The sequence below is a fragment of the Rhodamnia argentea genome, chromosome 5, assembly GCF_020921035.1.
Source record: "Rhodamnia argentea isolate NSW1041297 chromosome 5, ASM2092103v1, whole genome shotgun sequence".
In the NCBI taxonomy this organism is placed as follows: domain Eukaryota; kingdom Viridiplantae; phylum Streptophyta; class Magnoliopsida; order Myrtales; family Myrtaceae; genus Rhodamnia; species Rhodamnia argentea.
The window spans coordinates 10,032,239-10,059,479 of NC_063154.1; the positions used below are offsets into that span (position 1 = coordinate 10,032,239).

The following is a 27,241-nucleotide window of genomic DNA, read 5'->3' on the forward strand; positions in this document are numbered from 1 at the left end:
TGTTCAGTTTGATTATTCAAATTTGCAACCTTGACCCTATTTTTTGAAAATCGAATCACATTTTTGAAATAATAGGGTCATGGGCTATGTTCAAGTTAATAGAATGTTTTGGATAGAAACGTTATGCTCGATCAAAGTTTGGTCAAATTTATGTACGAAAATACATAAATGCCAATTCCGATATTATTCTGAGTTAAATGATTTGAAATGTTTAACCTTGCTTTTCAATCATCCAAGCTTACTTGTGTTCAATTAGGAAATTAGTGGATACAGTACTTGAAACTTGATCAGCTTCAGCTCCTCCCGGTACTTCCAAGTCATCGGTGGGGAAAGGTAGGATGTTGAAGAGCTCTGTTCCGAGAATGATGGCCGCCACCGCCTTGTGGTCCTTCCCCGTCAACCGTAAGGAGGAAGATGGCCCATCCACCGAAATACTACCGCCCACAATAGATCCAATGGGGCCGCTCCGATCGAGGTTCCGCCACGACCTGAAAACGTGTACACAAACAGAGCATGGGGGAAACCGAATCCCTGAAAACATACTTATTAAACTCCCATAGCTGGATCGGGAGAAGATAGCTCATATATCTATAACTAGAGCGGGAGAGTCTACATTGTCAAATCTAGAGCTAGACCGGAAGAAAAGAGCTTCCACATCTAAATCCAGAGATAAAGAACAAGAAAACTCAAACAAAATTAACGAGAAAGGGAGGGAAGAGTGAGACTACCTCATACTTTCCTCATGGCTGAAAGTTGAAGGAGAAGATGGAGAGAGAGAGAGAGAGAAGAGAGAGGAAAAGAAAAGGACTTTTCGGTTGCTGAAAACATATCAAAGTAAAGGTAGATTAAAACTCGTTGTATAAGACTAATCCCTCCTCTTCTTTCAACATTCTTTCCGGCTGTTTTCTGGATTTGGAATAGCGTGAATTTTCAAGAACCAGAATCTTATGTTATGTTGGGAATCCGTTATGATATTCTTCTTCTTTTTTCGGTGAGGAATCCCTTATGATATTCATCCACGACTCAAATGTATCTTAATGCTCGAAAGTTAGATAGGACGGGCCTTACGTAAGAAATATATTGCCCGCACTTTGAGCTATACATAGCTACAAGTCAAAAGAAGAACAATTGACCACGTCACCGTGCCGGCGTCCGACGTCCCCTTGCGCCTCGAGTTCAACTGGTTCAGAAACTATCTCAACTCAACCTGCAAGTCACGAACTGGTTTGCCCCAACTCGCCTTTTCACGTCTGTTAATTTTGCATGGGATATGATCTATTATTCAATTACTGCATGACGGGGCTTTGTTGTGATTGGCATTGTGTTTTTGACATGCGATGTTGCAATGCATTTTGTGTCAGAGTGTGGGGATAAGTTGAAGAGGTCTCTTGTGATTGTTGGGGAGATGGGAAGCAATGACTACCTCTATTCTTTTTACCAAGGGAAGTCTACTCAAGAAGTCATGACTTACGTGCCAACCGTGGTTGAAGAAACCTTAAACGTCACAAGGGTAAGATCCTATTTCAAAACACCATGTTTTTTTCATTTTCGTAAGAGTAAATTTCAAAAAAGGGCTTGAAATGTAATTATTTTCTCAAATAAAGATATGAAGTAGATTTTGTTTCAAATAAGGGCCTGAAATACCGTCATTGTTTCAAAGAAGTGCTCGACCAAAATCATTTTCATCATTTATTATTTATTTTTTTTTCCTTTTTTTCTTTTCATTTTTCCCGATTCATTTTTTTCCTTTGTTGGAGTTGGCGAGTCCACCAATCGCCGGCGAGGGCCGGTGACCTCGCATAGGCCCTTGCCACTGCGAGTAAGGTGACCCTCACCCGGATCCTACAAATGCCGACCTCACTTGTGGCCGACAAGGGCTTGCCTTGCCCAAGTGTGGCCGACCCTCAACTATGACTATCGAGGGCAACCTCGCCCATCCCTCACTGGTGGCTGGCCATCGTCCGAGATGGGACATCGGTGAAAAGGGAGGGAAAAAATGAAAAAGAAAAAAAAATTAGAAAATGTAAAAGGACAAAAATGCTCTTGGACAGCCTTACCCAAAAAAAAAAAAAAAACCCCTTGGACAGGCCTTCATTTAAAACAATGAGGGTACTTCATGTCATTATTTGAACAAATAAGGATATTTCAGGCTTTTTATTTGGAATTTTCCCTCTCCTTGATGGCAAAGACCCATCTTAAATAGATTAACTGTGAATTCGTGAAATACTCCGTTAAGCTCAAGAACGGGATGCTCTATTTCTGCAGAAGAACAAGTACTTGCTGAAATCCCGGGTTCTAATCACATGAACTTTCTATCCTCTTTGTCGAACTGTCCGAGTCTGCATGATTTACCAAACGTTTCCAGCAAAATTCTCAGGAATTCACTCCCCATGACATCTAATAAAAATATGTACAGATTCAGTTAAGACTGGATATCTCTCCTAAGTGCACGAGCTGATCAAACTGGGTGCATCCAAAGAAGTGGTGTTCGGGGACTTTGCCATTGGATGCGCCCCAATATACCTGACCTATTTCAATAGCAACGATTCGAGCACGTACGATGACAAAGGTTGCCTGAAAGCTTACGACGCCTTTGCACAATTCCGAAACACTTATGTTCAAGCCACACTTGTCAAGCTTAGATAGGAATTCCCTCGAGCTACCATACTTTATAGAGACTACTACAATGGCTACAAGTACGTGCTTGACCGAGCCTCCAATCTAGGTAAAAACATCTGCTTTTTGCCGTCTTCGTTTCACGTCGTACTCTCGCAGACTTTGTCGCTTCGGCTACGCCGTCAAACTTGCATGTTACCGAGGATGAAATGTTTGCTTTTGCGTTGTGGGATTCGACCCACAATCGGCTCTGAAAGCTTGTTGCGGAACTGGCGGGTCATACAACTACAACTTTACCCGAACGTGTGGATCGACGGGCGTCACGGCTTGCCCCGACCCCGAACGAGTTCATAAGCTAGGATGGCCTACATCTGACGCAGGAGGCGCATCGCCGTATAACAGAGTACAACGTCAAGAAAATATTCGCGGAACGGTCTTGTGCCACATAGAGTCAAGGGCAACAAGCTCATACATACATGATTAACTGTTGATCTCAGAGAAAGCTGGAATCTCTTTTCACCGTACTGAGAATAAAAGTACGATCTACTTAAATAAAGAGGGAGCTGGTGGAATTATAGGTGCACTATAAACTACTTTTGATGGCAACTTCCTCTCCGGGGACAACTTTATCGATTTAATGTTTAACAGCAGAACAATAGATTTATGATTTTTTGGACAATTATTAGGCAAAACTTCTATTTAAGGGTACATAAGGTTGTATTAGATTGGACTTGGAGCTTTGTTTAGGAGTAAATTGGCTAAATTTAAAAGAAATTACAGCAGACACTCTTTCTATGTTTCTGTTTTTGGGCGTGTATGCAAATGGAGATTGCTGTGCTATTTATAGCCTTCTTCTTCCACCTACTCTCACAGCAAATATTCCCCGACACAAGTCTAGATCCTTGCTTTTACTTCACTTGTCGGACAATCTACGACCACTAATTCTAACTATCATTAATAGTGCGTTTGTTTGATGAAAAATTTAAGATTTGAACAATATTTTCCTAAAAATGATTGGTTATATGGTTTAGAAAAGTTAGACAATGGAAAATGTTTCTATTATTGAAAACAATTTATACCAACTATTTTCGTAGGTGATGAAAATAACTTTTCATTTTTATAAGCGATATAAGTAAGTATTTTTCGAAAAATATTTTTCGAAATCTTGATAATTGCCTTCCATTTTCACCCTCAAAATGCTTGAGTCATTTTAATATCTACTTCCTTATTCTTCTTCTTAATATTCCACACCCTTGTCCTCTATGTGCTTTTTCTCTAGGCAATATTTCTTTTTCTCCTTCTCGTGTTTCTTGTCCCTCCCATACTAGAATTCCTCGATCTTCCACAAACTCTTGAGCTCACGTCGAAGCTTCTTGTTCTCTCTTTCTTTTGCATGGAGCTCCTTGTCCTTCTGCCTTAGCATTTCACCCATTTTCTTCAGCATCTTCTCCATCTTCATGTTCTTGATTCTCAGCTTCTTCATCATCTCCTGCATCTCTTGCAGTTCCTTATCACAACTGCTTGTTGGCATCGCTGCTTGCTTCTTCGAGTTCTCCCTCGGCTTGCTCTTCTTTGGGGGACGCGACAAGGATTGTCAAATCATCGGACTCAATAATACATGCGGTTGCAATCTCTTCTCATTCCTTCACTGCAATAGGAGCTAGGAAGTTCCATTCTTCTTCGCCTTCAATCTCCTTGTTGATAACCATCGCAACATTTCCTTCCTCTCGCCCGAACCGACAAACTCTACCAATGTGTCCTACTTTGTTGTAGATGTAGCACCGTCTACAATGTCTTTTGTTGATCTCATCTTCATCATCATCCTCGTCATGATCTCAATGGGCTCCCCCTGGGTGAACGCTTCTCTGTTCTTGTCGCCACTTTAAGCTTCCACGACTGTTCCTTTGTTCGCCATCTGAAGTACCAGCACCGTTCCTCATATGACTCTTGAACCTCTTTTATAACTAAAGAATGCAGTTTCATCATCCTTAACCCAGAATTAGACATTCGATTGTGTTAGAAAATGAGGGTGCATGGGAAGGACCGTGGTCCGCGCATGTAGGCTATCACAGCCCTTGACCTATTATAGATAAACTGCCAAAAAGGCAATTATCTTATTCAAGAACGTTAGACGTTGTTTAGACGTTCTCTCAATGAAGAACAAAGAACGTAGAAAAGTGACGAACGACGACGAACTCCCGATCTCCTCTCTGGAACGTCAAACGGGCGACTCAATTTTCTTGAAGCTGCATTGTGTACATTTAATCTGTGAAAACTCGAGGTGCGCTCATTCCGTGATGCATTTCTTCGATCGGTGATTCAAGATTGATTCTAGGGCTTGTTGATTCAGAATAATTCCGCTGCGTATGTTTATGGGATCCGTTCCCTTCAGATTGTGTAAAGACTCTTAATTGGCCAATTATATTCGCCAACTCAGTCAGAGTTAGTCCTTTTGCCCATCCACGGGTGGCCATAACAATACTGCTATGCTCTTTCTATGACCCCTAAATACTGATTCTTCTCATTATTGTCTTAGAGATGGCTTTTTGAGGTTCTAGCTTTGTAATTTTCTTCACACAAAAATCTAACTTTAGAGAAATATTTACTTACCGTCATTATTCTTTTTTGAGATTGAGAGGAGCTCGCTTTCTAACCTTTGTAGCTTGGCATTGTTTGTCCGTGCAAACAATCCCACCAATTTATCCCCTACCTCCTCCGGGGTTTTTGTGCCCTTGATATGCTATAAGAACGGATCCTCTATAGTAACAGTAAGAACATAAAGAGCCTTACCCTCTTCCATGTTCTGTTTTCTTAACTCATCATCATCCTCGGGTGGTGTGGTGTTGTCGCTAGAAGTGTCAATATGGGTCATTGACTCACTTTTAACTCACTTTTATACACTTGGGTCATATATGAGTTTACTAAACTTAAATGGGTCAAATATGGATTTAAGATTATAAAGCCTATTTAAATATGGATTTTAATGGATTTTAGCTCAATTCATTTTCGATTTATTTTTGACCCATGGGCTATAGCTTTCCAAGTCCCCAGCCGCTGCCGCCGCTTGCCATCGCTCGCCCACTACCGTTGCCCGTCACCGCCCCCCCCGCCGCTGCCCACCCCTGCCACTCGCCCACTACCGCTGCCGCCCACCACCCGCCCCCGCCACCGGCAAAGTTGATATTAGTTATCGGATGGTTCCTTCTCCAACAGCAAGCAGTGTCGCAGGAACGTGTTGATGCTGATGTGTTGTCGGAAATCTATGCTGAACAGGAACTTCATCTCTAGCCGGTTGAGCTCTGGCGTGCTCACTCCGTCAACCTTGGCGTAGTATGTATTGTTAAAGAACCCGCAGGGAGCACATGATATAACCCCTTCAGAAACCAGCAAAGCGTGCAATGAAGGATTCTCACTACGAGCTAAGAGGTGGGGGACCAGAATTCACACTTCAAGATAACTAAAGCAACCCCTAACACGTAAGGAATTGATGCACGAGACAAGTACTTACGCATCATCGACGAATTTCGCTGCTATGGTGACACTTGTTATCATAAGGCGATGAACATTTAGAGAATTCAAGCGAACGTCCATGTTCTGGACGAATCTATCCATGCAAGTCTGAGCGACGATGAAACAGAACGGACTGCAACCCGAATACTTGAAGATGCGTTTGACGTATTGGCGAATGGTCAGAGCGGGCGGTCTTACGCCATGGAAAATGGTGACTACATCTTTAGAATGTGATGTCTCCAGAAGTCTCTCGTTCTTCTGTAAAGATCTATCAAGCGCTGAAGAAAGGAGCATTAAAACCTGAGGAAAGCCCAACATTTTTTTGCCCTGTTCTAATCCCAAGAGAAAGGTACATGTTGGGCGGCAACGGTCAAGCGGGTGGGTAGGCGGCGCCAGCGACAGGCAAGCGGCCCCGAGAGGGGGGGAGGGCTGCCGGTGGGCGAGCATGCGAGCTATGGCAGGTGAGTGGCGGCGGCGGACAAGGTAGTGGTAGAGAAGGGCGGGAGGTGTCAATATGGGTTGGTCGGGTATGGGTCATTAAATTTTCATTGCATGAACATTGATCAAAGTAGGTTAAATGGGTCAATATGGGTTGGGCCATATTTGATTCGACCGAAACCCAACCCAATCCACCAATTTGACACATCTTTGCCGCCAACGATTTCCCATGAATTTTGACATAGCAATAGTCTAAGTGGACACTCAAAATACTATAATTGGGGTTGTTGACCTTCTCGACACCGCTTGCCAAACTTGGAAAGTCCGCCATAATGACTTGGTTGTAAGGCTCGATGTTATACCAAGTAAGCCCGGTCCCCCATTGACTGACTTTACAGTCTTTGACTTGTGCGGTGGCAGAGCTCCGACGTACCCTTGAACGCCTACTCACGTATAATGGTCTCTAACCTATGTCTCCGTGTGACAACCTAAAAATCCTCACCTACTTATGAATAAATTAGTATTTAATGAGTTCGGATTATGGAATAAGCATTATGGAATTTTTATTTGAACTCTTAGTTATTTTTCAGGAATTTTTATGAACCCGATACTATTTTTAGGGGACACGATATGTTAAAATTAGGTCTCATCGCGTCAAATATATGAAAAATTTAGACAACCGAGGCTAGAATCGGACGCGTGCCAGCATGAGGACACGTGCGGGGCCACATGTCAGCACTTGGCAAGGCCGTTTGCCACGTGGCAGCCGCAGGCTACTCGCGGGTGACACGTGTCATGTGCTTGACACATGTCACCATTTGGTCCAATCTGCAAGCAATTGAAGCCGCCGACTCGTCATAAGCCGACTAAACCGCAAGCCGCCGACTAGACTAAGCCGATCGAACTATTATAAATCTCTATCGTTACTCTGCTAGAACGCCAACCGCCTTCCGACCGCCCTAGTGTTGTTCAACCATCGTCCATCCATCCACGAACCCGCCCCACTGTTGTCACTACACCGGCTGCCCTAACCGATCGCCTTAGGCCGTGATCGATCGTACGCCGACCTAGTCCGACGAATCGTCTGATCATTCATCTGTCTGATTTCTTGCTTAGTCGAGGCAAGTAGATCTCTATTCTTACAACTATGCTTTCTATGATTACGGATGCGAGTGTTGGATTCTGATTATTGATGAGTTGTGATAGAGGATTTGGATATTATTCTAAGATCTACTATCTATGAGGATCGTGATTGTTTTGATAAGATTCTGATATCTGCCGTTAATGTAAGATGCGCTTGACTGTTTTGGACACCTCAAAACTGCTCACATACTACTCAACACTTCCCTTTATACGTTTACATTTTTGGGCGTGTACACAAATTGAGAAAGCTGTGCTATCTATATAGCCTTCATCCACCGACTCTTTACGCCAATTATCTCCGACATAAACAGAGAATTTTTTTCGACCAAAAAAAAAAAAAAAACAGCCGATAATTTTGCTTCTATTTTGCGTGCAGGACAAATCTACAGTCCCTAGTTCTAACCACTACTAAGTTAGGCTACACGTCACAAGGTCTACCGACCTCTTCAATGTCTTCATGTATTCTTCAGCCACTTATTATACATTTAATGTAGAATGGTCAAGGAAGGACAATACAATAATCAGGAAAATTCTAGACCAATGGAAAAGCGAGAGAGAGATAGAGCCAATGTTTCTACGTAGACAGCTGTATTGGCCGTCGCACAATAAGTTTATGATTTTATGGACAATTATATATCCTACAATGCAACCGTCAAATCTTAGTGTGTTGCCGTTGAATCTTTGTGTGATTGCCAATTTCAGCAACTTGAGCGTGTCATCCATGGATGTGTCGTGATCAGAAGAAGCAGGAAGTCGGATTTTTCCATACCACATCATTAAGTCGGTTTAGAGCAGACGTTTCTTGATAATTAAGACCGCGCCTAGATAGATACAAGCCAATTTCCAAGGAATTACGAAAAGAGCCTCGCGCTCATCATCCTCATGTGAATGCACAGGACTTCTCCAAGCTCGATTTCAACTCGAGCTTTTGACTTTGACCAAGCAAGGGAGACCAACAATGGCGTTGTTAAGTATATTTTATGCAGACTAATTCAATTATGATAGGAACGATTGCACCTAACATTCACGAGGACGATCGGGACGTTGAAAAACCATAGAAGTTTGCTTTAACTCGTTTCTTAAACACGCCTTCAGGGCACTCGTTGACAAAATCCGTAGCGTTAGTTGCGCCCCTCGAGCAAGAGATAGAGATGAAAAAGAACAGGGATGAATCGGACGACTTGGAAGGAGAAGAGAATGGAATATTCGCCGTTTTGATTCATCTTCCGGAGACCAAAACCATCAAGTAAGCGACTCGTGCAAATGTTTCAAGGCAACTTTCCCACGACAAAGGGAAAATGGCACGTGCGGTCGTAATTGCATTTTAACCCTAAGAAACCCCTCCGTAAGCTTATCCTATATTTCACGTTCTATCAAGCTTAAGTTCCTTTTACTGCCACGAAAAGTCCATCATCGATCGTACAAAATTATCTCGAGTCACGGATTAGCTCGTTAAATCTTTCGAGCTAGAAAAGACACGGGCATAAGTGTCGGTCGAATTATCTGAATATGGGATTTTTATGATAAGCTCGAAAGTAGCAATCTCGTGAAGATTGTGTATAGCACGTCACGTGTATATAAAATATAAGGTGGAGGGATTGAATCGAACTTGTCGTTAAGTCGATTGCTAATTCGACGAGTCATCACAAAATAAACCGTTAGATTAATGATCTTTTTGTCCAAGTATTGTGGCAAAATTCATTTGCGCAACTTACTCCTCTCTTGAAAAAATCCGCGTTGCCATCAAAATCAATCGAGAAGGCTCAGTTCCGTACTTTTCTACGGCCGACACGTGATCGATTCCTGGACACAATCATCTTCGTATTAAGCGACGACGTTTTCCCTCGATTTCGTATTTATAGTCGGAGCTTTGACGACTTCCCAACAAGAAATAAACGAACACACATCCCACTTCTCTCCATGCAAGAACAAGCCTTGCGCTCGATCACCATGACCATGTCCTCGAAGATCACTCTCCGTTTTCTTCTTCTCGCCTTCGCGTCCTCCTTGCTCTTCTCCACGGGCCGTGTCCACGGCCGAGCCGCTCGCCCTTGTCGGATCGACGCCATATACCAGTTTGGAGACTCGACCTCCGACACCGGCAACCTCATCCGCATCGTGGGACCCAACGGCTTTGGCGCCCAGGCTGCTCGTCTCCCTTATGGCGAGACTCTCGGCAAGCCCACCGGCCGCTTCTCCGACGGCCGCCTCATAGTCGACTACTTCGGTACGGGATCAAAATGAACCCCCAATACCCTCCCGGGAAAATGAATACTATGGCTACCTAGAGTTTTCAATATATGATCTTCTTCTTTGGCAGCTATGGCTCTTGGCCTCCCTCTTGTGAATCCCTCTCTGGGCAAAAATCTTTCCTTCGAGCACGGAGTCAACTTCGCCGTCGCCGGGAGCACCGTCCTCAACTCTTCGTTCTATGCCGCGAGAAACGTCACCGTGCCGGCTTCCGATGTTCCCTTGCGCCTCCAGCTCAACTGGTTCAGGAGCTATCTCAACTCAACCTGCGGGTCACAAGATGGTATGCCATGCCACATCTCTTCTGATTACTGCATGACTGGCATTGTTGTGATCGTCGTTGCGATTTTGACGAGCGATTTTGTGTCAGAGTGTGGGAAGAACTTGAAGAGATCTCTTGTGATTGTTGGGGAGATGGGCAGCAACGACTTCCTCTATTCGTTTCTCCAGGGGAAATCTATTCCAGAAGTCATGACTTACGTGCCTCCCCTGGTTGAAGAAACCATAACTGTCACGAGGGTAAGATTTATTTAGAACACAATATTTTTTTTCCCTCATAAGGACAAGCACCGATTTCAAATAGATAAATCCCAAGCTCGTGAAATACCCGATTAAACTCGGGGACTCTGTCCTCTTTGCAGAGCAGAACTAATGACTTGGCATAAATTCAGTTGAGACTAAACATCTCTTCTAAATGCAGGAACTGATCAAACTGGGTGCCTCCAAAGTAGTGGTGTTCGGAGACTTCGCCATCGGGTGCTCCCCAATATACCTGACTTCTTTCAAGAGCAACGATTCGAACGCATACGACGACGAAGGTTGCCTGAAAGCCTACAACGCCTTTTCACAGTTCCGCAACACTAACGTCCAAGTCGCGCTCGCTAAGCTTAGACGGGAATTCCCTCATGCTACCATACTCTATGGAGACTATTACAATGGCTATGAGTATGTGCTTCGCCGAGCCTCCTATCTAGGTAAAAACATCTGCTTTTGCCATCTTTGTTTCATCTCGGACTTTGTTGCTTTGGCTATGCCGTCAACCTGCCATGTTGATAAGGATGGGACGATTTCTTGCCTTGCATCGTAGGATTCGACCCGAAATCGGCTCTAAAAGCTTGTTGTGGAACTGGTGGGTCATACAACTTCAACTTCACCCGAATGTGTGGATCAACAGGCATCACAGCTTGCCCCAACCCAAATGAGTTCATAAGCTGGGATGGTGTACATCTAACACAGGCAGCACATCGCCGCATCACGGAGTACAACATCAACAAGATCTTCCCGGAACTGTCTTGTGCCACATAGTCAAGAGCAACACAAGCTCATACATACATGATTAACTATCGATCTACTCAAATAAAGAGGGAGATATAGTTGAAACCTCTTTTCTCTGTACTCAATAAAATATGATCCACTCAAATAAAGAGGGAGCTGGTTGAATTATAAGTACACTATAAACTACTTTTGCTAGTACAAATGTCGACATGGCATCTTTCTTTCTGGAGACAGCTTTTTTACTGATTTAATATCTCGTAGCGGAACGTTCTCTCAACATCAACACTATTTTCACGTTACAAATCCTTGTGTACGCCGAGGACAACAATTCATCTAACCTGCACTGATTCGCATCAGGGAGAAGCCGAACATGAATGGAAGAAGGGTACACATTATTGTCCTTCTAACTATTATGATGGACAGCTCGCGCTCGCTGCTATAAGACTAACAGAAAAGTATGAAGAATACATGACCTGTTCACTGGAAAAGCTGTTTCCCAAGAAAATGATGCTTTATTTCTCTATCCACTCTCAGCATTCTCCATGGAAGCATGTAATATGGGGGAATGATCCCTAATTCTTCTGCAAACCACTTAATGCTCAATCACCACATCTTATCCTGACCCTTCAGAGGTTATCAACATCCTCAAAGTTTCCATGAAAATTTGGACTTTAGAGCATAAGAAAATATTTTCTTTTAACATAACTAAAATTTTTCCAAGATAGCAACTTGCCATAGGATGTGGGAGCCTTGGGCACCGCAGTGCCCTTTCCAGCAACTTGCAATCTGTCACCAGAGTTTCTTTTGAAGGGCCACTGAGAACTAATGTCCACAGACACCATTCCAGAGGAGAAAATTACAGAGGAAACAGAGCTTTGTACCTCAAGAACGTTCTTGGCTCTTTTTTGGATACACTGTGTCAAAAACAATCCTTGCCAATGTACGACGAACCTCTTTCAAGCTCCCCGATGACAAGGAATCATAGTCGATTTTTAACTGTCTAGACACGGTTCCCCTCTCCATGCCCCTTCTGACACAATCAAATATACTGCAAGTTCTTTGTAGCAAGGCCTCCGTAACAAAAACCTTAATTGGAAAACAGATACTCAGTAATGGACACAAAACCACCAAAATGTGATGTTAAAGTGAGTCTATTAAAATGTCATCAGTAGGTTGAATTCAAACGAACAAAAAAGATACTAAGAAAGTTTGTTGAGAAATATCAAAGAAAAAGAGAAACTGAAGGGATGCTGTTAGATTAGGACCCCTTATATCGCAATAACTGAAACCACCCGAAGACTATAAACAACAAAATTATTAAGAGGGGAAATTTTACGAGATCTCATAAAAGGTTACTTTTTCCCCAGATGGCTTGGACAAAACCAAAGTGACAACATCTCACCCTGTGCATTTATTTGTTTCACCTAAACTAGGAGACTATGCAACAACTAATACCGACACCCATTTGGCATGACAAATTGGGTTCTTACCAAATCAGTGCGAGGTGCTTGGGGGTACATGCCCATTGCTTGGGACACATAATGTGCACTAGCCATCTTCAATAATACATCCTTGATCGATGCAGCAAGGTCAATAACTTCATCCCTCATTGCAAGTTTTGAGTGAAGCACTGGAGATTCTCGAAGCTCCATATAAATGGAGTCATGTGGTTGATTGATTCCTCTTGCTATTTCTATAGCTTCCAACAAAGAACCACCACTATGGAGAGCAAGGCTGATTGCAGCGACAACCAAAGGGTCCCGTGGTTTATCGACAAGAGCCTTATGAAAAGCCAATATAGCTAACCTGCAACAGCAACACAAATAGTACATTGTAGGCAGGTCGAGATAATTTATTTTGGTATCAAGCAATCAGGCTAACTACAAACAAATGTTATACATGAGAAGAAAAATAACGCAATGAAGTGGAAACATGAATGGTGATCTGGAAGCTTGCCTGTCGATTATCACAATATCAGCTAAAGCGTATTCATATTAGAATCACGGCGTTATGCTGTCCATGAATATGTGTGCACGCGCGAGAGAGAGAGTTAACAGGTGCTAAATATCCTTTATCTTAAAAAGAGGAAGGTATTCTCCTCAGAGCCAAAAGATTGAGGAAGAAACTCGAGCACTCATGCAGCGCAATCACATTTCGGTCATGTTCATTGATGTGACGAGATACAATGATGATCGGCAGCTAAAATTTCCTAATTGAAGGCGCAAACAATAAGATCTCAAAGGATCAGCTTCTGTGAGTCTTGAGCTCCATGCTACAAGTTCCACAAATGTTGGACTGAATTGTGGAAAGATCTTACCATAAGCTACTATGACATGGCCGATCAGGTGCCACCACTTTATCAAGGCTGGCAAACAGTGACTGCAGCAGAGACAATGTGGCAATGACCATGAGATGGAAACCAGTACATATAAACTATAATTAGGAGAATATGTGATTTCCCAATACAAGTCCTTGTCTTGTAGTTGACTCTCAGATTGTAAGGATACTATATGACGAAACATCCAAAGCATGTTGGCCGTGTGAAAAATAAAGGGAACAAAGCAGACCCAGACTAACCAGGAGCAAGTTAGATCCTTTGTCACGTCTCTTGAAATGTTGGGAAACAAAGTACGATGCCTGTATGATTGAGCTGATTAGAACATCTTTACAGGGAGAGATGCGAAAAAGGATTGGTTCTTGAAGGTTATCAAAACCTGGAGAGAGACTGCATACTTGGAACGGCAAAAGCAATTCTAGAAGTCCAAATCTCCAGAGCAATCTCAAAGAAGCTTCCCCGGATCCAAATGCCAACATGTAATTCACCTCCATGAGAATTCTACCCTGAAGAATGGATGCCAAAGAACATGAGATTCGAGTAACAGTAGCTAAACCATGGAAGACAAGAAACCGATATACCTTGTCAAGTTTCAATACAGAACGGGATAAGACCCTCAGAGAGAGAGCTATTTCTTTAGTAAATCGAAATCCCAAACGTGATGCAACTCTAAATGCACGTAAAATGCGAGCTGTAGATAATGTTAAAGAAGTCAGATATCTCTCAAGGTTAAAGTCAACAGCACAAAACTTACAACCTCCAAACCAGTAAACTGAACATCCCAAAAGGATGGAGACTTACCACAGTCTTCCACAAATGAAAGATTTGCAGGTATTACAGTTCGCACCTACAAGCAAAGACTCCTTATGAGATCCGCCAGTTTAGTGATTTTTAACATAACTAATGCAGATTAAAATAACTTCAGGCTGCTCACATACTTTAGCTTTCTTGATATCTTCCATTCCCCCAACATAATCATATATTATCTTTGCATAGGGATCAAAGAATAATCTGCATAAATAAAAGTATATCTTAGAAATTATTCCCAAGAATTATTAATCTCAAACTCTGAGTCAGATTCAAGCAACTAACCCATTGACCGTGAAATCCCGCTTTAGGCAATTCTTCCATCGCATATAATCCCGTTCAGAGCAGCCAGGAGGTCTCTTCACATTGTTTCTGAGCCCCCCAAAAGAGTTCCTTCCAGAGGTGCTAAAGCTGGAAACCTATCCGGAAACAATAATCAACAGAAAAAGATGCATATAGTACTCAGCAAAGCAAAGTGTGGTACAAACAAAAGTCAACACGGTATATGCAATGTACCAACCTCAATCATAGTTTCGTCGACATGTACATGGCATATTGGAAATCGTCGGCCAATAACTTCACATCTTAAAAAGGTATTTCGTACCTAAGACGGTTGAGGAATGAAGTTCAAATAACCGCCTTAACATTTTTTGCAATGAAAAATTGCCATGAATAACCGAACTAGCAATAATCGCACTAGAAGTCAAGTTCTAAACCTTTTAATTTGCACAAAGTAATTCGAAACTGTTTAAAAAGTTCAAATGTAACCTTTCCATCATCTTCATCAACAACTTTCCCATATGGAACTTTCTGAATTTGTCCAACATGGCACCTGCTACAAGATGCCATGCAAAAAAGTCGAGGACATTGATGATGGGAGGTCTAAATTGCAAATTCTAATTTCTAACTACAATCGGAAATTAAAAAGGTTCAAGACTCAACTACATCTCTAGCAAAAGGTATAGGACTTCAGGTGCCATTTTCCCTCAAAAATTTGGCCATATTAATGGATGAAAAAGCAACGGTCCATAATGGCCACAAAGCCATTTTCATCCTTAGGCAGGCTAGGCAGTCCTAACATTTTCCAGGTGGCTGAAATTTTAACCAAAAGCATGAGAGGAAATTCGGTAGTTTCATTTTGAGCACATAAAAATCTTACGGTTACTGATATTTTCCTAAATCAGGCTTATAAGAAAAAAACTCCCTATTACAAATCTCAGGTGCATAAATGAACATATCATCTACTTTTTGGATCCAATCCTCTAGCAGTCTTCATAACAAACCTCAAAGCCTGCGAATTGCCAAGCTACCAAAGTGGTATGCCTACGGATCTACATTATCTCTGAGTCATCCATTTGGATACCCTACAACAGATATATTTATGAATCCCATTAAGGCATGCATTGATTTTTGGTCACTCATACAACATAAATTAGAACTCAGTTATATCAGCCAAAGAAATAGAACTAAGTTAGTCCAAACTTACAAATGATCACTTTTTCAGACTTAAAAGTTTAAGATCATGAAGCGATTGGGTCGTGTAAAATCAACCTTGGTTGAAAATGTCTAAGAAGTAATAAAGAAGTTGTGCTTGTTGCATGCTCAATAGATTTTGGGCACTTAAAACAAATGGTCTAACGATCTTAATTGTCAATTTTGGAGTTTGAATCGAAAGTAACAATACTTTATGCTCATCACGAGCACATTTAAAAACCATCCGACAAAATATTGTATTATCACCAGTTGTAACCTTTGCTGATTAAGTGACATAGCAGAAGACCCGGTCAATGAGGTTTGAGAAAATTAGGGACATGACCGAAAGAAGAACAAGGATTAATTATGGGGTGCCGCCAATATTACATAAGCAAGGGAGGTATAACTCTTATTGTATAAGTGATATAGGTAAGTGTCCAACACTTTATGCATTTTAATTTAGCAAGACAGCGTTTGATCAACAGTTTTTAAAGTACAGCCTCAAGTGATATCACATTTCTTCCAGCACACACAGTATCTCGGCTGCCGTGCAGTGCTTAATCAACCAAAAAAGGTAACCTGTTTGAGCTCAGCTGAGGTTATAATGTCGAAGTCTTTTGGAGTTCTCTTCAATATAAGATCCCGTACGCAGCCTCCGACCAGATATACCTCATGACCTACAATAAAATGCGAGATCATGTCCATGCACAAACCAACGCCCAGTGTGCGACTTTCGCATACAGGAAATACACAGAATTTATGCTGCCCTACTCGATTGTACATTGCCTTGCCATCTTTTGCCTAACAACACATCATTTGCAGCATAAGATCAGATAAATTGATGCCGGCTACTTACAATACAACACCTTTAGCAACTAAAGCTACTTCGACCAACCCACATATTGATTTGTGCACAAGTCGAAAAAATCTCCACAATGCCTTTACCTTTTTTCTTTAACGCATTCAGAACCATTCTCGCGGGCTTCGAAATCATCGAACTTCTGATGCCAAGCTCCACAGAACTCAGCTTCTTCCATCGAGGTGCCTGACTGTCACCGTCCCCTACAGTATTAACATACAATTACCCCAGAAGCCCATAAAACTTCCAACTTCACCAAAAGAAAAAAGAGTCCGACGAGCTCACTCTGACGGTTTCCGATCAAATGACTAGCATTTTCCGTCCCCTTTTCCTCTACAAAGCTCGAGGATTCAACTACAACGGAGCAGCTGCTGCTGCTACTGCTGCTGCTGCTTCCCACCTGCAGACTCCCACAACCACCTTCTCTTCGTAACCATTGCAATGAAAAAAAGGAAAAGGAGAAGCTCAAAGAGAGGTACCTTGGAGATGCAGAAAATGAGAGGGCGATGACGGTAGAGCGAAACGCGCGAGATTGACCACGAGAAGCCGAGGGCAGCAAGCGCCATCGATGAGTACCAAGCGGGCGATTCACCATGTCACGGACGTTGCAGGGGGGTTTTCGCCGATCGAAAATCGGCGACCCGACACCGGAGAGCGCGGCGGGCGAGGGCAGAACTGCGAAGTGGCGGTGGCGGCTTTTTGGTAGGATTGAAACCATAGAAATCTGCAGAGGATGAGGAGGATCCAGCAGTTGGATAGTGTCAATGGGCCGAAATGGGCTTAGGCCCATGCCGTGGCGCTCAAGATCGAGCTTTTTAGGGTTCAAAGAGAAGCAATTTTCTGGCCAAATTAAAAGTAATTAATTATAACAAAAAACACAGATAATTACACAAAATACGAGGAAGTCTTTCTTAATCCACCATTGATTTAATGGTTTATGAGAAAGATCGTTTTCTATATTCTGACATCGATGATGGATAAGATCGTGTGAAATTTTCTTTGCGTTACTAGTTATATGCTCTAATTTTCTTTCAATTTGATTTGGCGCAAAATTCACTGCCTTCTTTGGCCTTTTGATTTTTAAGACTTACTTGCATATTTGAATGGTTATAGATGTGGTGTTCAAGAATGTATTCTGAAGATTGTATAACCCTATCGAGTTTCTTACAAGAGTCACGAGACCCCCTTCAAAATGACTAGTGAAGGCATGAGACATGAGTTTCAAATTACCCGATCCATCCATGAATATAACTGCATCAATTAGTGTGGCCTAATTTTTATCTTGTAGGACGATTATCTCCCGCCATTCTTTTAGCGGCTAGGGATTCAGAAGGCACGACCATCTCATCGGCAACATTACCGTTACTTGCAGCATTGTCAATCTATTATTGATATGGCAATTTGAAGTCTTGAAATGACGAACATGCGGGTAATTTTAAGTTGGGAATAACTAAGGATTACAACACGAACTTTCATACCTCACTAACAACATTTCTCGCAAACAGTTACGGATTTCGAATCCACAAGTAATTTCATAATACTATTGATACGTAGTTACACTTCTCAAGGTATTTCGGTCATGGTTATCCGCAAGAAGTTGCAAATTACGAGAATATCTAAATAGTCGCTCGGCGGCTATGTGTTCGCATCGCTCCAATGTCCTCGTTCTCGTCTGACATGTTGGCAATTCGCCGTAAAGTTCATAAACGACGTTACTTCAATACTTGAAAAAATCGTTACGCTTATTTTCGATGACCGTTGTCCGTGGTTAATCGACAACCTCTTCGAGTTATCATTGCTCCGTTCATTGATGACTTGTGCTTTGGCCCGCTCTTTGACCTAATCGACCGACCTTGTTACTTAAGGATAGCAATGAACAGAATCGATCAATTTTTGTGCCGACAAAAATAATCTACAATATTTTGAAAATAAATAAGCTCCTCGAGAACGGGAAGAAACCCTAATTGGGAACCTGCCCCGATGACGTGTGAACGGATAAAATTACCCCATCCTACATTCCTACTCATCGCCGTCCTTTCCGTGCAGCAGCGCAGCTTGGCGAACGAGTGAGGGAGAAAAGGATTGATGAGATAGAGAGAGAGAGAGAGAGAATCCCAAAACGAATTTAATTCGATAATAATTTTTTATTAACAAATAAATAAATATTTTTGTCTTGTTGGACGAAAAAGTTTGAATAAATAAATATTTTTAAAAGTTTAAATATATCAATAAGAATTTTTTTATTAAATAATTATTTCAAATTATACAACCTATCATTTTTTAGAAAATATTTTTTATATTTTGTGAAATAACTAGAGCCTGAATTCAAAAAATTATTTAAGCCCAAAAGCCTGGCCCGATCTATCTTTTTTATTTTTTGGATCATCCGACCTATCCGGATTAGAATAAATCGAGTTCGTACGCGTTTTCGTGCGCACGGAGTTTACTTTGCATATCCCTAATGGCATCAAATTTAAGTAAAACATATCGTGATTAGTGAAATTTCTCACGATCACTGTAAAAGAATTTATCTATATCAACCTAATCAATTTCTTGCCAATTATTTTACCATAAAAGGTAAAGCACATAGGCAAATCCACGTTGACCAGGACCACCTGAGTCCCACCCTCAAGACTCGCTCAGACTCCCTCCCTCTCTCTCTCTCTCTCAGACTCTCTAATGGCGGCTGAGCTACACTTGCTGGAGTCCCCACTCAGCCATGACGATGCCTCCGCCGCCATGGCCCCGTCGCAACCAACAGCCACCGCAGCTCCGCCGCCACCAGCCGCTGCAAACACCGGCGCCGCTACGGCCGCGCCGGCCCTTGCCCCATCAATAAGCGACAATCCTGGTCCATCGCTCGCCCCGAAACGCCACCGCCGGCCCAGCGTCCGCCTGGGCGAGATCGGGGGCGAGCAGCCCGGCACGGCCGCCCACGACTCGCACGTGCGGCGTCCCAAGCCCACGTCGTCGTGGAGACTCCCCAAGGAGTCCTCGAATCCACAGTCCTCCAAATCGGTCAAAGCGCGCTCGCTGACGCACCTCGTCAACGGCGATGCTCAGTTTCACGACCTCGAGAATAGCTCGGGCTTCGATTTCCCTCACAGGAAGGTGAAGGCGAGGCGCGGCATCGCTGCGAAGCGCCCGAGATCGTGCTGGACATCGTCGAAGCTCGACAACGTCGCCGACAACATCAGGGAGGACGAAGAGGAGGAGATCAATGAGGGTTTCCGGGATTTCGGTGCCGATTCCGGCTCTCCGACGAAGGAGCACAGTCCGGCTTCGACCGACGATGCCGCGGCGCTCGACAATTGGCAGAGAAGGCCGAGCCGCGGCAGAGCCTCTCTGAGCCGCGACAACGGCGGAAATGAGTTCGACACTGCACGAGAATCCGACTATAGAGACGGGAAAGGAGGAAGCAGCGACGGGGTCAGGAGTTGGCTCGTTGAATTGGGGCTTAGTCGGTACGCCCCAGTTTTTGAGATTCACGAGGTTGACGATGAGGTTTTGCCGATGTTGACGCTGGAGGATTTGAAGGATATGGGGATAAATGCGGTGGGATCGAGGAGGAAGATGTACTCGGCAATCCAGAAGCTTCGCAAGGGTTTCTCGTGATGTGAGTTGCTCTTTAGATGCAACCCAGTAGATAGTCAGTGATAGCTTCTGTTACTGATAACATTTGTCATAGATGGTTTTGGGTTTGTCCTCCTGATAACGAATAAAGATGCGAATAATGCTCTAACTTTGATCATACCATGGTGCCTTCTTGAGCTGAATATTGTATTTGTTGATAGTAAGAGCAGAAACCACAAAAGGTTCATCTCACTGATCTACATCCCATTGGAAGAAGAAAGCGCAGAAAACTTGAGCTAGACATTTGACCAAAATCTAGTGGCATCCCAAGCTAGATATTGCTAATTGACGCCATTAGCTTTGTCAAAAAGGACTATTACACTTTCCGCTGGTTTACTGAACGAACTTTGAGACCGTATCTTGCTTGCATCTCATCTTGGCAAGTTCTTCCATGTTCCAAATATGTTGCAATTGCTGCCTATGATGCGTTGATGCAGGTTTTTGTTGGCTGATGGTCTAATCAAGCCCTTCACCAGGCTGAAGATATTGTGTATGCTTCACTTTCTCTGTCTCACAATAAGAACTTTTAAAACACTGCTGTTATTTGCATGCTTCACTTTCAGTAATTGGAGGGGATATCTCATGGAGTAGGGATAGGAATGTATGGTTTGTACATGTGTCCTCAATATAGGGCCCATTTGAAGATATGCAGCTTTTGAATGAGTGGATACTCTGATGTAAGACAAGAAGCCATCTTGCTCAAAATAAATGAATGAGAAATCTGTTGCTTTTAGCAAATATTGTAGTGAAGTTTCTGACCAGAAAATGGCTATTTTAGACCATGGAATATAAATTATGCTGTAGGAAATGACAGGAATTCTTTTCTTTTTCACTTGCAATGATCTTGAGAGCAGAGCGGCAAAAGAGCAGGGCATGACCACATATGAGAGTTTATTGAGTTGGTGCTTCCTATTGGTATTCGAACTTGATTTTCATGGAAATTTCAAGTGCTATTCATAAATTGTGCTACAACTTGATTAAAGAACCATGGTACCGAATACAAGATGCGCCTAAACCGTGTTTTCTGTAAAAGGCATAATACATTACATTCTAGACATAATTGTTCTTGTGGTCGCGATTTCACTGGGTTCTAAACTAACAATTGACCAACTAAATTAGCTTTTCAACAGTACCGCTAATTACAGTATTGAGAAACATTTCTTCAGTTGGTTGAATTAACCCTGCTGAAGCAAAATTGGTGCTGCCACTGGTGAAAAGTTGAAAGATGAATGTGTGTCTCGAGCTTGTGATTGGATTAATAACTAGGTAATGCATTTGTTGCATATACCAACTGGACGCGTCTTTGGATGAGCAAAGTCATCTCAAGGATAGAAGAGGAAAGGGGTCCGCAGCTAAATGTACGTCTCTTAGCCTATGAAAGTCCTCTTTGACCTGAGAAGTTCTTACTTATTTCTATCTGGCGTGAGTCCTTCGCAACTGTTTTTGAAGAATGGAATGGCACTAAAATGTGGTTCAAGCACTTGCACTTTTGTAAAGCACTTCCATGAGCACGATGAATATGATTTTTCACATTGCTGGTGTTTCTATTAATCATCTAAAATGCTAAGAAAATTTATCCACTATGCTTTTCATCTTTTCACAAGGCCAGTATTTTTATCAATCTCGGCGAGTAAAATCGTTGGTGCACAATGTTTATTGTAATTTGTTATTGCCGGCATTGATGTGTTCTTCTCAAATACAAAGAATTTTTCTCATCTGACACAAATCGAACCACATTGTCAATCATATAAAGACCTTATCAGGGAAAGTTTCTGCTCCAGTAATGTTACTGAAACATGTCTAGCCTTTGGTTCCAACTTATAACTTATAGAGAGCATAGGACCTAGCCGTTGATGAACATAAATATATTGACTTCATTTTCACCAGAAAATGACTACAAGAATTAGGTTACGTGTTTATCCTGCAGAGTCTTTTGGTGAGGCTTGGTAATTTAAAGGTTATGTATGATGTCACTTTGTTTTTGCTTGTGATTAAAATTAGCCTTGTAATGGAGGTGACTCTAGGTTTCTTGTGGATGTTTATAATACAAGAGAGAAGTCTAGACAAAACTTCTGCAGTTTTGGTGTGAATGATAGTTAGGGTTAGAAAATGACAAAGGTATGACTTGCACATGTTGCACTCTACATAGTAAGGGAAAAATAGTCAACATTCGTAGTTGTTTTTGAAATATCTGGGTAGTGGTAGCTCAATACAAATTTATAGTCTTCAAAATGATTTGATCCTATCATTCTAGAAGAATTTGCATTCTATGGTCCAGTCTCAAATAGACATGCTATTCTTAGCAGATATATTCAATTTTCTTAGATTCCCAAGAGACTGAAGACACATGAGAAATGAACTTATACTTTTGGCAACAAAGAGGTGCTCTTGTACACCTCTCTGAGCGCTTAGAAATGGATGATGGGTGTGTGGAAGCTTTTACCCACTACTACAGTGTTCGGAATTGGTTTATGAACTTATCCTGTTGAGAACAGAACTGGCGCAAGTATGTGAGTCCGTATGTCAGATAGGACGATTTTTTCTTTGTAAGTTTCCACCAGAGAGGAGCATCATGTTCATTTATCTCATGTTAAAGCATTGGCTGCGGAACTTAACCATTTTAGTAAAAAAGTTCGCTTGAATTTCTGACATGCTGCATCAGTTTACAGCAAATGGCAAGGGCAAGATATAATTGATTGGAGTTCAGTCAAATGGGATCTGCTTGTCAGGTTGCTTATCATGTTCTAGATTTGGGAAATATGAACTCAGATAGGGTTATCTTACCTTGTGTTTGAAACTGAGTTCGTCAGTGAGTGCGATTGTGTCATCGCATGTGTGATAATGAAACTGAAGTGACAGTGATTAATTGTTCACCAGTGAGAGTGCTCATGTCCTTAAAATATCATTGCCCCACTGAGTGGCTCCAGAGTTAGTTAAGAAGAAATTATGCCTGGGTAGCATCTTTCCTCAGTAATGATCTAATAGATGGCAACCCATTTAGGAGAATCATTTAAAGCCATGGATAGTTCAGCACTTCTATCTGTTAAAGAACACTAGAGGTAAAGCCAAACCTTGACTCATGCTACTTTAAGGAAAGACCTTGGACTTCATTACCACTAAAGCTCTTTTAGTTCTCTGGGCACTAGTATCAGAAAAGGAGATGAAGTAAGCAAGTCTTGGAATATACTTCGTGTTTTCAACTGCTTTTATTCCATTCCAAACCTCGGGAATTTAACACCGAGTCCTGGAACATTTTAAGACTATTGACGCTGCACCCATTGAATGACCAGTAGTTACAGTATCGAGTGCCTGAATCTTAAGCATCTTCTTGCATGTTACTTCCCTTTCTTTTAAGTTACAACAGGTCAAAATGTTAGCCTCTGCTGATTCCCCAATCAAAGTCCTATTTTTCCTTTTTTACCACAGCTGAACAATGGCAGTGACGGGGACAGGGTTCATCAATATGAAGGCCTTTGAGCAGCCTCTCTCTCTCTCTCTCTCTCTTTGCCTGCTTGGTCATAACTATACGAGGAATTTACAAGAGGATTTTTCTTTCTTTCACAGCCTCCCAAATTCGTTTCTTTTTTCACTCTTGTATGAGTTTAGCCTGCCTCTTTAACAGGTCAAGAAAGCTTGTAAATGATCTTACTCCTCCTGTCTTGAGCATGTCTTCCCAGTTCCTCCCAATCGCTGTACCAGGTAATAGAAAAGCTAATTGTGCCACATCCTCAGTCTTCCAGTTGATTCTTTGTTGGTTGTTTTGATCCTGAAGATTCAAGCAGAGCTCTTACTGACTGGCTTTCTACACTTTCAAGCACCTATGATGTACTTTGGGATGAGAATGGAGAAAACATATATAGCTTGTTGCTCCGTTTGTTTGGTCAAAATGAATGGTTTTGGAAAAAGATTTCCTAAAAATGATTGCTCCTATAGTTTGAAAATTAGTCAATGAAAGATATTATCATTATGGATAACAATTTATACATAAACATTTTCGTGGATGATGAAAAAAGAATTCGTTTACTTATTTTTGTAAGCAAAATAGGCGATCATTTTAAGAAAATGTCTTTTGAATCATTCGTTTTTCGCATAACAAACGTAACCATGAGTTTATCATATTTTTTTAGCCAGGACAAGCAAGTTCTCTTTAAACAATTGTTTATGCATGGGATGATGTTGAGGTAGACACAAATAGTTGTGGACATTGTTCATCTTCAAATTATCAGATGTTACCATGGAGAAGATTTATTTGAATTTTCAATAGACTGCCATTAGAGACCCTTTGTTTTGGGAGATTTTAAACCTGTATAGTCATTTGCCCGGTCAGTAATTTTCTGGCTAGTTCTCTTTTGCAATTCAAGAAAGTCCCTTTAATGAAATTCCATAGGTCAAGGGCTATGGAGCATGCCAGGTGAATTTGGGGATAGTTTTATTTGGCAGCGCTTCAGTTACTAAAGCAGTAGTTTTGTGGGAAAATGTATGCATTACCTCCTCTGAATGTAACCTTCAAGTTGCATGTCTGATACGGCAATCATGCCGTAAGCTTGCTAGCAATTTACTCGTATAGTCTGCCTATGAAGGAGCTGTTCTGAAGGATTCACATCTTGTTTTTGTCCTGATGTTAGATGTTGGTCACTGTTTCTGTATCAACTGGTTCTTTATTTCTCTCCTTTTACGGCTCGGCGTCACTACTGGGAGTCATCTTATGAAATCTGTTCTTTCTATGCTTCTTTATTGTTGTTTCTGAATATATTCTTGAATGTTCAGGATGTTTATACCCTCTATGTAGTAGCGGTGGCGACAACGATTCAGAGTTTACCATAGTCACGGTGATGATGATTCTTTATTGTTGTTTTGGAATATATTCTCGAAAATTTGGTATCTTTATACCATGTATGTGGTTGCTCCAACGACAATTCAAAGTTAACAATCTCTTGACTAGCTTCTCTGAAAGGGCCGGGATCTGAATGATTTCTTGCTTTCCTTGATGAAGGAATGTTAGTTGTCTTTGAATAGGGGAAAAGTACGAAGAAAAAGTTCTAAACTTATTGTATTGGTACCAATTCAATCATAAACTTTTCAATTAAATTAATTTAGCCTAAAACCTTTTGCTTTGGTTAATTTTGATCAGAAATCACCGACATGGACGTCGGCTATCTTACATGGCACGACCAATGTTGACGTGAAATTTTTTTTTATGATTCTTAATATTTTTTCTTATTTTTTTACTGTTCCTCTTATTATTTTCTCATTTCTTTTCTCTTTATATTTTTTTTTCATTGTGGTGGGCAAGGGTCAAGCCCTTGCCGGCGCCCGCACCCCTCGCCAGTAGCCCAGCTGGCCCACAATGAAAAAAAAAAAGAAAAGAAAAAATGAAATAATTGGGAAGAAAATATTTACAAAATTATTAGATTTGTGACGAATAACTACTCCTTACAGGACGAGGAACCGATAACTTTACAGGATCTACTATAATCGAGGGACAAAGATGGAATTAACCCCCACAATCTTAGCATGAAACGCACAAGATTTTCCTAATTGACGATGGATTGTGAAGAAGAAACAAAATATTCCCAGTAAAAACATTTTCTGCGTTTGTGCCCGACAAGGTATTGTCGCATTGTTGCATCTTTTGCAAATCTTGATGTGACAAACTTAATCAGAAAGCATGTGTGCATGAGTTTTATACCCCATTCTCCCATTCTGTCCTCACTCAAAGAAGAGTTCACTGTCTATTATCACATTTATTCTTCTCTCCTCAGTCCGTCCTTTCCTCCGGATCAGTCGACATTTTTCACAAATTTTACGAACATTTTTCCCCTTTTTTTCAAAGGTTCTTTTTTGTTTTGCTTTTTCTTTTTTATTCATTTACCATTTAATTTAGTTCAGTTTTATTTTAGGTTTATGAAATTTCAAAAATAAAGGAGTCTTTATGTCGCGTTACTGAGGGCCTATCATGAAATTTGTTCTCGAGTCAATCTTCTCAGTCTCTTATTGGCTCGATGCTCTTGATTTTTTTATATGAATAGATTCATATAGTTATTAATGAATCAATATTGATTCTTTATTACACTGCCTTTTATGAGATGACTCATAAACCTTAATCCTATATTATTGATATTCGTTTTCTTTCTTTCTCTCAACCTTCCCTAGATCGAGTCCTAGACAGGTAGGCCTCATTTTAATAGCCGGCACAGTAACAATGAAAATGGCTCCTTCTTTAGTGATGTATTTTCATCCTAAATTTTTGTTAACGAGTGTGTCCATGGGCACCTGTTAAGTAAGCAATGAAAGAAATTTACAATTACCAATGCGCTATGAGTAATCATCGAGATTCCACATACTTGGTTCTAGTAGGGGTTTTTGTATAATGGGCTCAAATTCGAAACATATTTTAATAGATATCCATTTCGACTTTATTTTTGACTCAAGTTATTATCACTTTACTAAAGTTGAACTTATCACTGCTACTCTCACACAATCCCTCATGGGCTCAATTGCCATATACATGCTTCTAGTCCAAGTCACGCTTGAACTTTGCCTTAGCCTTGGACATCAATTGAACACTCACTCAATCTATACCTTCAGCCAATTACTGGAGGATTATTCCAGTGGTCACTCTTCTCATTTGGGAGGGGGATTCGAATCCCCACCTTCGAGGGGAGTGGGGTGGGGATGGTGAGAAGGAAGTAAGGTTTCGTAGCCTGCACACGGCATATAGCGCACATAATGCGACTTGTATAGTAAACTATGATAGGATAGAACTAAATAAATAAAAAAAATCTACACCTCAGCCGCTCCATAAGGATATTCAAATATAACAACTTGTACTACAAATAAAGTAAAACTAGTTTTGCATCCACAGTTGTCAAGAAAACAAACTCTTATCTTGTCAAACTCAA

General features: G+C 41.4%; 4 protein-coding genes across 7 annotated transcripts; 2 read left to right on the forward strand and 2 right to left on the reverse strand.

Annotated features, from left to right (window-relative positions):
- Positions 1 to 5,799: 5,799 nt before the first annotated feature.
- Positions 5,800 to 6,481, reverse strand: LOC115747459 (cyclin-P3-1-like). Its single transcript, XM_030683642.2, is given in 3 exon segments — positions 5,800 to 5,965; positions 6,125 to 6,460; positions 6,462 to 6,481. Coding segments are annotated over 3 exon segments (522 nt in total).
- A 3,088-nt stretch (positions 6,482 to 9,569) lies between these two features.
- Positions 9,570 to 11,455, forward strand: LOC115747460 (acetylajmalan esterase-like). The gene is made up of 5 exons (XM_030683643.2): positions 9,570 to 9,934; positions 10,028 to 10,240; positions 10,328 to 10,476; positions 10,658 to 10,931; positions 11,045 to 11,455. Exons 1-5 carry the CDS (start codon positions 9,628 to 9,630, stop codon positions 11,260 to 11,262), a joined length of 1,161 nt encoding a protein of 386 aa, XP_030539503.2. The 5' UTR covers positions 9,570 to 9,627; the 3' UTR covers positions 11,263 to 11,455.
- Positions 11,456 to 11,585: 130 nt separating this feature from the next.
- LOC115747417 (poly(A) polymerase I-like) lies at positions 11,586 to 17,414 on the reverse strand. Of its 2 annotated transcripts, none has more exons than XM_048279479.1 (14): positions 17,186 to 17,414; positions 16,998 to 17,106; positions 16,793 to 16,909; positions 16,427 to 16,524; positions 14,895 to 14,978; positions 14,660 to 14,793; positions 14,506 to 14,578; positions 14,369 to 14,414; positions 14,149 to 14,258; positions 13,966 to 14,073; positions 13,810 to 13,869; positions 13,550 to 13,611; positions 12,723 to 13,038; positions 11,586 to 12,318 (listed from the first exon to the last, which is right to left on the reverse strand). In XM_048279479.1, the coding sequence occupies exons 1-14, from the start codon at positions 17,270 to 17,272 to the stop codon at positions 12,115 to 12,117; spliced, it is 1,608 nt and encodes a 535-aa protein (XP_048135436.1). In that variant the 5' UTR covers positions 17,273 to 17,414; the 3' UTR covers positions 11,586 to 12,114. The 2 variants fall into 2 exon arrangements, with proteins under 2 accessions (XP_048135436.1, XP_030539429.1); XM_030683569.2 differs by having other exon boundaries at positions 16,992 to 17,106.
- Positions 17,415 to 19,297: 1,883 nt separating this feature from the next.
- Positions 19,298 to 24,254, forward strand: LOC115747418 (protein bicaudal C homolog 1-like). Of its 3 annotated transcripts, none has more exons than XM_030683570.2 (2): positions 19,298 to 20,322; positions 23,962 to 24,254. In XM_030683570.2, exon 1 carries the CDS (start codon positions 19,386 to 19,388, stop codon positions 20,319 to 20,321), a length of 936 nt encoding a protein of 311 aa, XP_030539430.2. In that variant the 5' UTR covers positions 19,298 to 19,385; the 3' UTR covers position 20,322; positions 23,962 to 24,254. The 3 variants fall into 3 exon arrangements, with proteins under 3 accessions (XP_030539430.2, XP_030539431.2, XP_030539433.2); XM_030683571.2 differs by lacking the exon at positions 23,962 to 24,254 and adding an exon at positions 21,606 to 21,859; XM_030683573.2 differs by lacking the exon at positions 23,962 to 24,254 and adding an exon at positions 20,777 to 21,044.
- The last annotated feature ends 2,987 nt before the right edge of the window (positions 24,255 to 27,241 follow it).

Coding starts and splice junctions, on each gene's coding strand:
- LOC115747460 (XM_030683643.2), top strand. CDS start 9,628: ATGCAAGAACAAGCCTTGCGCTCGATCACCATGACCATGTCCTCGAAG. Junction 10,241..10,327: donor AACCTGCGGGTCACAAGATG/GTATGCCATGCC, acceptor ATTTTGTGTCAG/AGTGTGGGAAGAACTTGAAG. Junction 10,477..10,657: donor AAACCATAACTGTCACGAGG/GTAAGATTTATT, acceptor TTCTAAATGCAG/GAACTGATCAAACTGGGTGC.
- LOC115747418 (XM_030683570.2), top strand. CDS start 19,386: ATGGCGGCTGAGCTACACTTGCTGGAGTCCCCACTCAGCCATGACGAT.
- LOC115747417 (XM_030683569.2), bottom strand. CDS start 17,272: ATGGCGCTTGCTGCCCTCGGCTTCTCGTGGTCAATCTCGCGCGTTTCG. Junction 17,107..17,185: donor TCATTTTCTGCATCTCCAAG/GTACCTCTCTTT, acceptor GGGAGTCTGCAG/GTGGGAAGCAGCAGCAGCAG. Junction 12,319..12,722: donor AAGCACCTCGCACTGATTTG/GTAAGAACCCAA, acceptor TTTCCAATTAAG/GTTTTTGTTACGGAGGCCTT.